Source organism: Stegostoma tigrinum, chromosome 19 (genome assembly GCF_030684315.1).
Source record: "Stegostoma tigrinum isolate sSteTig4 chromosome 19, sSteTig4.hap1, whole genome shotgun sequence".
NCBI classification, from domain to species: domain Eukaryota; kingdom Metazoa; phylum Chordata; class Chondrichthyes; order Orectolobiformes; family Stegostomatidae; genus Stegostoma; species Stegostoma tigrinum.
The window spans coordinates 6,258,332-6,270,693 of record NC_081372.1 but is presented as its reverse complement, the minus strand read 5'-3'; the positions used below and the strand labels follow the sequence as shown (position 1 = coordinate 6,270,693).

Genomic DNA, 12,362 nt, shown 5'->3' with positions numbered 1-12,362 from the left:
GAGTACAGGCCCAGCCTACTCAATGAAACCAAATAACTGCAGAGGTTGGAAATCAGAAACAAAAACAGAAATTGGTGGAGAAACTCAGCAGGACTGGCAGCATCAGTGAAGAGAAACCAGAATTAATGTTTTGGGTCCGGTGTCACTGGACCCTATCAAATGACCTGTACAAATCCAAAGATGTTACATCTGCTGGTTTGCCTTTATTTATCTGGTTTTTTACTTCTTCTGATCAGAATGGGGATTAAAATTACCCGTGATTATGTAATGCCTTTTTACATGCCTTCATTATCTCTTGACTAATCCTCCATTCTACATTATAGCTATTGTTACGGGGCCCATAGATCACTCCCATACATGTCTCCTTCACTTTGTTATTTCTTACTTCACCTATATGGATTCTACATCTTCCAATCCAAGATCATTTCCTACCGTCGCACTGATTCTATATCATAGCTAGCTAACAAAGCTAGCCCATCTTTCCTTCCAGTTGTCCTTTTGAGGGGTCATTGATTTATCATTTGTATTAACTGTTGCAATTATAACTAAAATGATTTTGGAATGCATCAGCAAGCTCTGGCAATGAGAACATTTGGAGAAACTTGAAACAGGCTTTCCAAACTACCATGGGTTTCAATTCAGTAAGTACATAGTTTCCATCCATGGATGCATCCAAAATGAGAGTTAATCATTAATGCATCTAATAAGGAATTCAGAATCAAAGGTTGGGTTTGGGGGCTCTACTCCACACACTCCAATGAGCAGCGACTGGAGCACTAGATCTGAATATTGGATTTATATCCAGCACATGACACAGGTGCAGCTCCCATTCAGTTCTTTATCTCATAGATTCATGGAGTCATACAGCATAGAAACAAGCCATTAGGCCCACCATGTCTATACCAACCAACACCAAACATCACTAATCACTTTTACCTGCACTTGGGCCATAGCTTACTATGCCTTGCCGTTTTAAGTACTCATCCGGATGCTTCTTCAATGTTGAGAGAGTACCTGCCTCAACTACACCCCAGGCGGCATGTTCCATATTTCCACCACCCTCCGAGTGAAATATCTTTTTCTCAGATCTGGTCTAAGCCACTTGCTCTTCACCTTAAACTTATACCTTCTGATCTGAGACATTACTGCACAGGGAAGGAATTCTCACAATCTACTCTGTCTGTTCCTCTCATAATGTTGTGTACCTCAATCAGATACTGTTTCAGCCTCCTGTGCTCCAAGGAAAACAAACCCAGCCTATCCAATCTGTCCTCCTAACTGAGACTTTTCATCCAAGGCAACATCCTGGTGCATCTGTTCTGAACCCTCTCCAGTGCAATCACGTCCTTCTGATAAGAACTGCGCACAGTATTCTATCTGTGGCCTAACTAATGTTTTATAAAACTGTAACAAGACTTTCTTGCTCCTATATTCTATGCCAAGGTCTCTTTGTTCCTCAGTACTCCCAAGAGACCTTGTGTAAATCCTTCCCTTAATAGACTTCCCAAATTGCGTAACCTCACACTTATAGGATTAAATTCTATTTGCCATTGGTCTGCCCAATTTATCAACTGATCAATATCAGACTGTGGCCAGAGGCCATCCTCCTCACTGTCAACACTGCCACGAATTTTCATCTCACCTACAAACTTACAAATTGTACCTTCTATATTCATATCCAAGCTGTTAATATAAACAACAAGCAGCAAATGTGCCAGCCCTGATCCCTGCTGGCCACAGACTTCTCAGAACAATTTGAAATGGGAACTTGCCACTATGTGGAATATTTGAGCCAAACACCATTGGTTAGTACATCAGGAAAATGGAATAGAAATATGGACCCTAAGGGTAAGGTGAAATAGAATAGGAAACTTATATGGAGCCTGGATACCAGCATGGACCATCAAGGCTGACTAGCCTTTTTCTATCCTAGTCATTTATATAATTATAGTTGCAACATCAATGATAGTGATGGGCAGCACAGTGGTTAACACGACTGCCTCACAGTGCCAGCGACCTGGCTTTCATTCTATCCTTGGGCGATTGTATGGAGTTTGCATGTTCTCCCTGCATCCTCGCGGGTTTCCTCCCACAGTCCAAAGATGTGCCAGTTAAGTGGATTGGCCATGCTAAAAATTGCCCAGAGTGTCCAGAGATGCGGAGGCTTGGTGATTAGGCACGGTAAAATCCCCATATGAGTTATGGGAATGAGATGGTAGGTTTGGGTCTGGGTGCGATGCACTTCGGAGTGCCAGCATTGACTCAATGGGCCGAATGACTTCTTTCTGTACTATTGGGATTCTATGATTCTATGACTTTGCTGAGAGTTCATCAAGCCTTGATTGTGAACTTGTATGACAGTACTTTCAGAATGAAGCACCACTGAAGCTGCCATTAAACAAGTGCTGCCTCATTCCAGTCTCTTCAGGATCAGCTTCTTCTGAGGGTAAGAATATTTCTAATTTTCATCCTGCACCTCGATGTTTGGCAATGCAGCCATGCAACACTTCACTTCCTAGTTACTGCTTCATCCTCATGTAGACTTGAACAGCTCTAAGCAGAAAACAGATAAACAAGTTTTGTATCTTACAAACACTATGAAATTTAATGAAAAGAACGCACCTTTTTAACTACAGTTTAAGAGCTTATCATTCTTCCAAAAAATTCAAGTATCACTTTGCCCAAAAGGCACTGTGTCCTCTTATATCTGCTAATTGATGCTAAAAATGTTTCTTTTGGGATTGAAGGAAGCATTGGACTTGGCTACCCTTGCTGTTGGTCAGAAAATTCAGAATCACATAGAACAGGAGGCCATTCACCCCTTATACTTTATGAAAGGGCTAACACTGCTGCCAACTGTTAAAACAGGTGGCATGGTGGCTCAGTGTTTAGCACTCCTGTCTCACAGCGCTAGGGACCTGGGTTCAATTCCACCCTCAGGTGACTGTCTGTGTGGAGTTTGTACATTCTCCCCGCGTCTGTGGGTGTTTCCTCTGGGTGCTCCAATTTCCTCCCACAGTCCAAAGATGTGCAGGCTAGGTGGACTGGCCATGCTAAATTGCCCATAGTGTCCAGGGATGTGTAGATTATGTGGGTTTATAGGGGAATGGGTCTGGGTGGGATGTTCTGTGGTTGGTGTGGACTTGTTGGGCCAAACAGCCTGTTTCCACACTGTAGGAATTCTATTCCACGAACATATTAGTAGTACTCCTCAGCTGTTTCCCAGAACCCTGCCAATCCTTTCCCTTTTCAAGTGTATGTTCAATTCTTTTTGGAAGTTAATACTAAATCTGATTCCTACTCCTTTATATTATTTACTTCTGTAACTGCTGCATGTGACTTTTTGGAAGATTCCCATAAATCACAGGAGTAAAATTTTCTTTGGGGTTCCTCAAACCAGCTATTGTAATACCAGCAGAAACCCCAGTGAAACTGCAAAAATGGTTATCGATCCTGCTTCTCTGAGGTTACTACTGAAGTTGTCATGGTGCTTCACAAGCAGATACTGCACTGCCACAATGATGCCACCCGAAGGTTGCAGGAACAGCAACTCATATTCCGCCTGGGAACCCTGCAGCCCAATGGTATCAATGTGGACTTCACCAGTTTCAAAATCTCCCCTCCCCCCACTGCATCCCAAAACCAGCCCAGCTCTTCCCCTCCATCCACTGCATCCCAAAACCAATCCAGCCTGTCTCTGCCTCCCTAACCTGTTCTTCCTCTCACCCATCCCTTCCTCCCACCTCAAGCCGCACCTCCATTTCCTACCTACTAACCTCATCCCACCTCCTTGACCTGTCCGTCTTCCCTGGGCTGACCTATCCCCTCCCTACCTCCCCACCTATACTCTCCTCTCTATCTATCTTCTTTTCTCTCCATCTTCAGTCCGCCTCCCCCTCTCTCCCTATTTATTCCAGTTCCCTCTCCCCATCCCCCTCTCTGATGAAGGGCCTAGGCCCGAAACGTCAACTTTTGTGCTCCTGAGATGCTGTTTGGCCTGCTGTGTTCATCCAGCTCCACACTTTGTTATCTTGGATTCTCCAGCATCTGCAGTTCCCATTATCACATGTGTAAGTTCCTGCTGACTGACTTGTTTTTCCAAGTGATTTTACAGTTCATGAAAGCTATATGAGCTCATCATTGACAACCTTAACAAGTGGTAATGGTGGAGCAGGATAGCATTTTTCTGTATTCACTAATGTCCTTCTATTTAAGGGTTAAGAAACCAAGGTTCATACAAAACATTGTTTGAATAGACCATTTGGTGCATTTCACTTTTTGCTTTGCTAAAAATAATGGATATGATCTTGCTGTTTTGTAAGTTCCATGAGTTCCAAATGTGCCTTTTATATAAGATGAAATAAGTTGTACTTTAGAGCAAAAGAACAATGTTACAAAACATACAGCATTCAACATAGTCGACAGTAGTCGTGTGGCACTTGTCAATGTCTCAGTTACAAAAACACATTAAGTTATGTAGACATGAATTATTCCACTCTACACCTCACTAGTGCAAGTTTACTCAGGGCACTGAGTTCCTGCGGTTCTCCCTCTGGGCCAGCTGTTTATGGTCAGGGTGAGAGCGATTTAGGCTGCTGCCATTCCCAGACTCCTCATTATCACTCTCCGAGGCTGACGGATCTTGGTCACTATCATATTCCTTCTTTAGCCCCTGAATCCCAACGTGAAGCTCCATCAACTGTTTCACCAAAGTCTGATTCTGGAAACGCATTTCCATCTGTGAATCACAAAGGAAGGGCTAAGACTTTCATTTACCAAGAAACCAAGTCATAGGGTCAAAACGCTACACTCCTGGATTTAAAAACTTGAGAAATAGGAGTCAGAGTCCCAATATGGCCCCTTGAACCTTCTCTGACATTCAACTAGATCATGACAGCTCTACTTTTTTGCACGATACTCCTTTTGATGATTTCCTTAGATTTCACAAAATTTTTCTATTCCAGTCTTGAATATATTTAACAATAGACCATCCAGAACATGCTGGGATGGAGGATTTTAAAGATTCACAATTCTTTGATTAAAAATTCTTCTTCATCCCAGTCTGAAATGTCTGTTCCCCCATCATAAGATTATGAACACAGTTGACAAGAGTAGGCAACATGGGGCAATAAATTAGGAAGGTACAAATAAATGACACAAACAGATGGGGTTCATAACTTGTTGATTATACAAGGAAGGAAGGAAGACAGATGAAGACTGCCACAATTTTGAGATGCAAGGAGAGAATGAGTTAGTATTAGAGACTGTGTGATGAGCCTTCATTTCAAAAATTTTCTGAAGGGTCACAACCTGAAACGTCAGCTTTCCTGTTCCTCCTTTGGTTGTTTGTGTGCGTTCTGGCTGTCTGCCAAAACAACTTATCCTCGTGCCATTCCCCTGCTAACTACCTGCTGCACTAAAACAAAATTCTTCATGTTGCCTTTTGTTCTTTTATGAATTACTTAAAATCAGTGCCCTCTGGTTCTTGTCCCTATATGGAAACACCTGCTTCCTATTTGCTTTGTTTAAACCCATTGTGATTTGTTTATCTTGAACAATTCTCCTGAACAAACCTTTTCTTCTTTAAGGAGAACAATCCCAACTTCTCCAATCTGTCCTTTCAATTGAAATCCTCATCCCAGGAAGCATTTTTGTGAATATTTTCTGTTCCTTCTCTAACGTCTTCACATCCTTCTGTTGTTATCCCCGGAATTTGAGGCAATGCTCCAATTGAGACTGACTCGCATTGTATGAAGATCCACCATAAATTATTTGTACAGATTGTCTAAAACCCTATTTTAAAAATCCAGATTCTATAAGCCTTAATCACAGAAAATCACTGTAACTAGAGGACAGCAAGGACCAGTTGCATTTTCCTGGTACATTCAATAAAGCACCTTGGATAACTCACAATTCTATTCCGAAGAGATCAAAATGGAAGATTGGATCCAAATTCAATTCATTGGAATTTGCACACGTGGAGTAAAGAGTGAAAATTATATTTCACAGTTTTAAAGTGTGATAACAGGCTAACACCAGCATCTGGGTTTGGGATTCAGCCAAGCAATTCTTACATATTAACTTTCTAAAACCTAAAATTGCATTTGTTTGCTTATTTTTTAAAATTATGATTCATATTAGGGATATGAGCATTGCTGGTAATGACCTTTATTTATTGGCCCTGAGATGACAGTAGTGAGTCACCTTTTTGAGCTATTGAGTAATGTTCTTTTAGATGAGATATTAAACTTAAGCTGCATCTGCCCTCTCAGTTTCATGTAAAAGATCCTATGGTTCTATGTCAAAGAACAGCAGAGAAATTCCCATTGGTGTCCTGGCCAATACATAGCTCTTAACAAATATCTCTAACAATAGACATCTGGTCGTTATCATGTACACTATGCACAAATTAACTGTGTCTTTCCGACATTAATATAGTGATTGTACTTCATAAAAAACTTAACTGGCTGTCAAATGATTTAGGGTGATCTGAGGTCATGAAAAGTGCTGTTTAAGTGCAAGTATTTCCTTTCAGTGAGTTTGTTTTCCCTTTTATTCATTAATGGAATGAGGAAATCACTGGCTAGGCAGCATTTATTACCCAAAGGACACTTAAGAGTCACCCACATTGCAGTGGGTTTGGAGTCACATGTAGGCCAGACCAGGTACGGATGGCAATTTCCTTCCCTTGAGGGCGTTAGTGAGCCAAGTGGGTTCCCCTGCACCACCACCCCCCCCCCAACAAATTGGCAATGGATTCAGGGTCATCATTAAAATCTTAATTCCAGACTTTTATTGAATTCAAATTCCACCAGCTGCTGTGGCAGGATTCAAACCTGGATCCCCAGAACATTATCTGGGTCTCTGGATTACTAGTCCAGTGATAATACCACTAGGCCACTGTCTCCTCCTGTTTGTCAGATTACTGCATAGGACAGTTATTCTTGATTTGGGACTGATCCAACTACAGGCCAAATTGGGTACGAATGGCAAGGTTCCTTACTTAGAAGAATGTCAGTGAATGACGATCTGGATAGTGTACAACTCCTCTCTTGGCAACAGTATTTTAACAGTGTAAGAGTACAGCTTTTAAACAGAGATATTTTCCTAATAAACCTGTTCAACTATGTTATTGTACAGCTCTGAAGCAAGTGGAACTTGAACCCAGGTCAAAGAGGTAGGGACACTACCCCGCACCACAAAAACATCCCTGCTTCAACACAGACTGAGTGTTCGCAAATTAATTGCGAGTAGATTCAAAAGATGTCCGATGCATATTTTCTATCACTAGTTTAGAATAGAGTGACAAAGCTCTGAGAAGGTGCCTCATCATATCAGACTCAGTCAGTCCTGACTTACACTGGCACAGTTTGGTACTTAATTAAACCACTCTGCCAGAGTTGATAACAAGTTGTGGAGCTGGATGAACACAGCAGGCCAAGCAGCATCTTAGGAGCAGGAAAGCTGATGTTTCGGGCCTAAGGATCTAGGCCCGAAACATCAGCCTTCCTGCTCCTCTGATGCTGCTTGGCCTGCTGTGTTCATCCAGCTCCACACCTTTTTATCTCAGATTCTCCAGCATGTGCAGTTCCTATTATCTCTGCCAGAATTGATGTTTTGGAATGCAGGAAATTGGTTGCTTTGATAAAGATCAGATTGATCTGCCTGTGCTTGGCACAAACCAGTTGATGGACAGTTAAAATGCAGTGGGGTAGAGCTCTAATTCAATTCCATGCCCACCAGCCACACCCCAATCTGACATGCTGTGGCAAGAACTCCTAACCCCAGCTGCTGAGCTCCTCTTCAAATATGCTGATTGGGTTCTGATGTTCTGTTTAATCTATTTCATTTATTTTTAAGCCTGAGCAGGGCAACAATGGTGACTTATCAAACCAAACTAAGAAGAACTGTGGCTAGAACAAGGAAGGACAACATGAGATTTTAAGTTTGCTTTTAGTTTCTGCATGAGCCAGCATAAACAGAATGCTCTTCTGGCTCCACAGGAAAGACTTTGGCTCCCTGCTTTCCTACCTCGTCCTGGGTTAGGGTGTGCACCCCAGCTTCCACAGAAATGCCCTTTACAAGACTGAGCAGTTGGCTCCCATTGACTTGCCACTTATTTGGTTCACTTGTGGGTGCCATGGTGGGACGGTGGTAATGTCACTGACTGAATAAGCTTGAGGCTTGGCTGATCCTCTGGAGACATGAGTTTAAACCTTACCTTGATAGCTATGGGAATTAATAAATCCGGAATGATCATCATGAGGTTGACTATGAAACTGATATTGATGGTTGTAAAAAACCCCGTCTGGTTTGCTGATGCTCCTTAGGAAGGGAAATCTACCGTTTGGCTGATGTGGCAGTCCAGATCAACAGCAGTGTGGTTAACTTTCAAATGGCCAAGTGAGACCTCAGTTCAAGGAAATTAGGGATGGGCAATGAATGCTGGGATCTATACTCCCATTCTATAAAAGAATATTGAGAAACAAAATTGCAAACTTCCCTGTTTTCACTGCTGAGCAGGCCAGTTTGCGCAGTGAGTCGCACTCCCTGCCCAGGAATTAAAACTAGAACAGTCCCATTATGGACAGGCAGGGATTGAAAGTTCCTTTCTCCAAAGTAAATTAGTGAAGAAATCTAGATGTTAAGAAAACAACAGCATTCAAAATCATCCCACAATTTGCTCAAGTGGTTGAGGAATATGACATGCCATAGTGGGAACTCAATTTTTAGATTATTGGACTGCCGTTGCCTTATTGTAATTGCTGCACCTGAAATACAAAACCACATGGAGACAGATATGCATTCTGTATTTGCATAATGATCAAACAGAATTGTGAAAATTGTGTTTGGGTAAGATGATGTCGAGCAAAATAGGGACGGGCTCACTGATTCTGTGCTGGGCAATGTCACAGACATATATCGTTTTGAAATCCCTTATAGCTTTTATTCTATTACTCACAATAATGACAATATTTAAACTGAAATCATTAAGAGGAGGCTGTAATCAAATTAATTTACTGGAACATTATAGTTTAACCATCCATCTTCCATCTTGACTTTGATGTGGATTCCTACATTCCTAATTAATCCTGCCTCACCTCGCTCATTAACCCATACTACCTCCCACATTTTCCCCACCCACAGACCCAGACTATACCCCCTCTCTCCACTCACTGTCCCAGACTATCCCCCCCCCTCCCCACTCGCTGTCCCAGACTATCCCCCCTCTCTCCCCACTCGCTGTCCCAGACTATCCCCCCCCCCACTCGCTGTCCCAGACTATCCCCCCCTCTCCCCACATTGCTGTCCCAGACTATTCCCCCCTCTCTCCCCACTCGCTGTCCCAGACTATCCCCCCTCCCTCCCCACTCGCTGTCCCAGACTATCCCCCCTCCCCACTCGCTGTCCCAGACTATCCCCCCCCTCCCCACTCGCTGTCCCAGACTATTCCCCCCCTCTCCCCACTCACTGTCCCAGACTATCCCCCCCTCCCCACTCGCTGTCCCAGACTATCCCCCCTCTCTCCCCACTCGCTGTCCCAGACTATCCCCCCACTCTCCCCACTCGCTGTCCCAGACTATCCCCCCCTCTCCCACATTGCTGTCCCAGACTATTCCCCCCTCTCTCCCCACTCGCTGTCCCAGACTATCCCTCTCTCTCCCCACTCGCTGTCCCAGACTATCCCCCCTCTCTCTGGCCACTCGTTGTCCCAGACTATCCCCCCTCTCTCCCCACTCGCTGTCCCAGACTATCCCCCCTTTTCTCCTTCTCAGTGTTCCAGAGTTGTCTCCATAAATCCCTACCTGATTAATCTCAATCTTTGTAACTGCCAATCTCAGTTCCAGGATTATAACCCGACTAACCCTTTCTCTTGACCCCAATCTCTGACCTCCAATGTCTATACTATAAATATTCCCCGGTTTCTTTTGTCCCAAATAACAGGCTTGATCCCATCACTGATTCACTTGCTTCTGGTCAGTCCCGAAACCTTCTTTCATCTTTAAATCGGGTTTACCCTAATAATCCTCACACTCTTCAACATTTTCTGTCGGCGAGTGACTATCGCCTCATTCCATCCTCATCTCTTACCCCTGGCCTCCGACCTGGTATATCCCGGGAGTGATCCTGGGAAAGAGGGAATACTCTGTTCCCGGTGTCTGTCAGCCCCTCTCCCGTTGCAATCCCCGATCCTGCACCAATTGGCCTGGACAACTCTCTATCCCTGTGTTTTTTGAAAAAAAAACCCTTTTTTGTCTCACCAGCTCGGATTTCAGCCACTCCAGAGCCTTCTCCATATCCATCTTCTGGCCCCGGGCCCGCGGATCCCATTCGGGACCGGAGCAGCTCTGCCGTTTCCAGAGGGCGGGCGGGCTGCTCCTGCCTCCGCCGCCCGGGAACCTGTCAGGTTTGCTGGAGAAATCCTTCAGTTTGATCAGCAGCAGGTCCATGTTGGAGGAGCTTCTCTCTGGCAGCCAGCCTGAGAGCGCGGCTACTGGGGAAGTCGGCGTCTGTGTGTCCGCCAGCTGACCCACTGCGGGCATCGACACACACACACACAGACACACGCACTCACACTCAGACACAAGTACACACACACACACACACACAGATACTCAGACGCACAGACACACACACACACACACTCAGACACACACACGCCACACTCGGTGACACAGATTCAGAAAAGCACACAGAGACTCACACACACCTAGACACAGAGGAGCAGGAATATCGGCACACTAAGGTAGATCCTGCTCCCTCTCTCAAAGGGTCCTTCATTGTAAGGGCGCTGGGAACCAGATTCAGTGGCGACATCAAACCCAACCGTGCCCCTGTGCTGTACGCATCTACCTCTACAAACTTCAGCTGAAAGCCAAGGCGCCGCCTCAATGACTCAAAACCCTGCCAGAACAGCCCTTTGTAAGAATTTCCTGAATTTAGTGATAGGCGTGACTCGCCCCGGTGCCTCCCCAGGATCTCACCAAAACATGTCAGTATTAAGCAAGTTCTCACCAGAGTCTTGAGTCGTGTAGAGAGATTGAAGGCATCGAGATTGTATCCCTTTTCGACCAGGGAAAGTGAAGCGGGGGATTTGATAGAGATACGCAAAAATGTTGGAGGGCTCTTGTGGTATAGTGATAGTATCCCTACCTCTGATCCAGGATTCAAGACCCACCAGTTCCGGAGGTGTGTAAAACATGTCTGAGCATATTGATCAGCAAAACATCAGGCATTTCAAATAGTTTTGAGTGCCCAAATTATTTTTATTAATGTTTAATGATAATTAGCGATAGAACCAAAGGGATAATGGGGAGATCACGAGTGACGCCAGAGGACTGGAGAATTGGAAACGCGATATTCTGCATCAAAAATAGGCATAAACATCTGCAGTTCCCATTATCTCTGATAAACATAACTACAGGCTGGTTTATCCTCGATGGTGGGGAAGCTTTTCAAACGGATAATGCAGGATAATGTTAATGGTCAATTGGGTAATTTAATCCAGTGTGGATTTGTTGGGGGAAAATCCGGTTTAACTGACTGTCTCTGCCTCCCTAACCTGTTCTTCCTCTCACCCATCCCTTCCTCCCACCCCAAGCCGCACCTCCATTTCCTACCTACTAACCTCATCCCACCTCCTTGACCTGTCCGTCTTCCCTGGACTGACCTATCCCCTCCCCACCTACACTCTCTCCACCTATCTTCTTTTCTCTCCATCTTCGGTCCGCCTCCCCCTCCCTCCCTATTTATTCCAGTTCCCTCCCCCCATCCCCCTCTCTGATGAAGGGTCTAGGCCCGAAACATCAGCTTTTGTGCTCCTGAGATGCTGCTGGGCCTGCTGTGTTCATCCAGCCTCTCATTTTATTATCTTGGATACTCCTGCATCTGCAGTTCCCATTATCACTTATAACTGACTGGCATTTTGTTTTGAAGTGGTGCCAGGGAAAGTTGATCTGGGTCACAAACAAAGACAGAAGTTGCAAGGAAACAGTTCTGGAAAGGTTTCACTGGACCAAAAACCTTAACTCTGCTTTCTCTCCATAGAGCTGGCACAGTGGTTAGCACTGCTGCCTCAAAGCACGAGGGACCTGAGTCTGATTTCACCCTCAGATGAGTATCTGTGTGCAGTTTGCACATTCTCCCCGTGTCTGCGTGGATTTGACCCGGGTGCTCTGGTTCCCTCCCACAGTTCAAAGATGTGCAAGTTAGGTGGATTGGCCATGCTAAATTACCCATACTGTTCAGGGATATGTGGGTTAGGTGCGTTAGAACTGGGAAATATAGGGGATGGGTCTGGGTGGCATGTTCTTTGGAGGGTCAGTGTGAACTCAGGCTGAATGGTGTGTTTCCACACTGTC

General features: G+C 44.6%; 1 protein-coding gene across 1 annotated transcript; it reads right to left on the bottom strand.

Moving 5' to 3' along the window:
* Positions 1-708: 708 nt before the first annotated feature.
* LOC125461473 (protein FAM167A-like) lies at positions 709-10,976 on the bottom strand. The gene is made up of 2 exons (XM_048550297.2): positions 10,263-10,976; positions 709-4,738 (listed from the first exon to the last, which is right to left on the bottom strand). The coding sequence occupies exons 1-2, from the start codon at positions 10,542-10,544 to the stop codon at positions 4,523-4,525; spliced, it is 498 nt and encodes a 165-aa protein (XP_048406254.2). The 5' UTR covers positions 10,545-10,976; the 3' UTR covers positions 709-4,522.
* Positions 10,977-12,362: the final 1,386 nt, after the last annotated feature.

Bases quoted from the DNA above. Each gene is read 5' to 3' on its own strand.
- LOC125461473 (XM_048550297.2), bottom strand. From the start codon at position 10,544: ATGCCCGCAGTGGGTCAGCTGGCGGACACACAGACGCCGACTTCCCCA. The intron at 4,739-10,262 runs GTGAGACAAAAA...TGTGATTCACAG, and splicing joins AGTGGCTGAAATCCGAGCTG to ATGGAAATGCGTTTCCAGAA.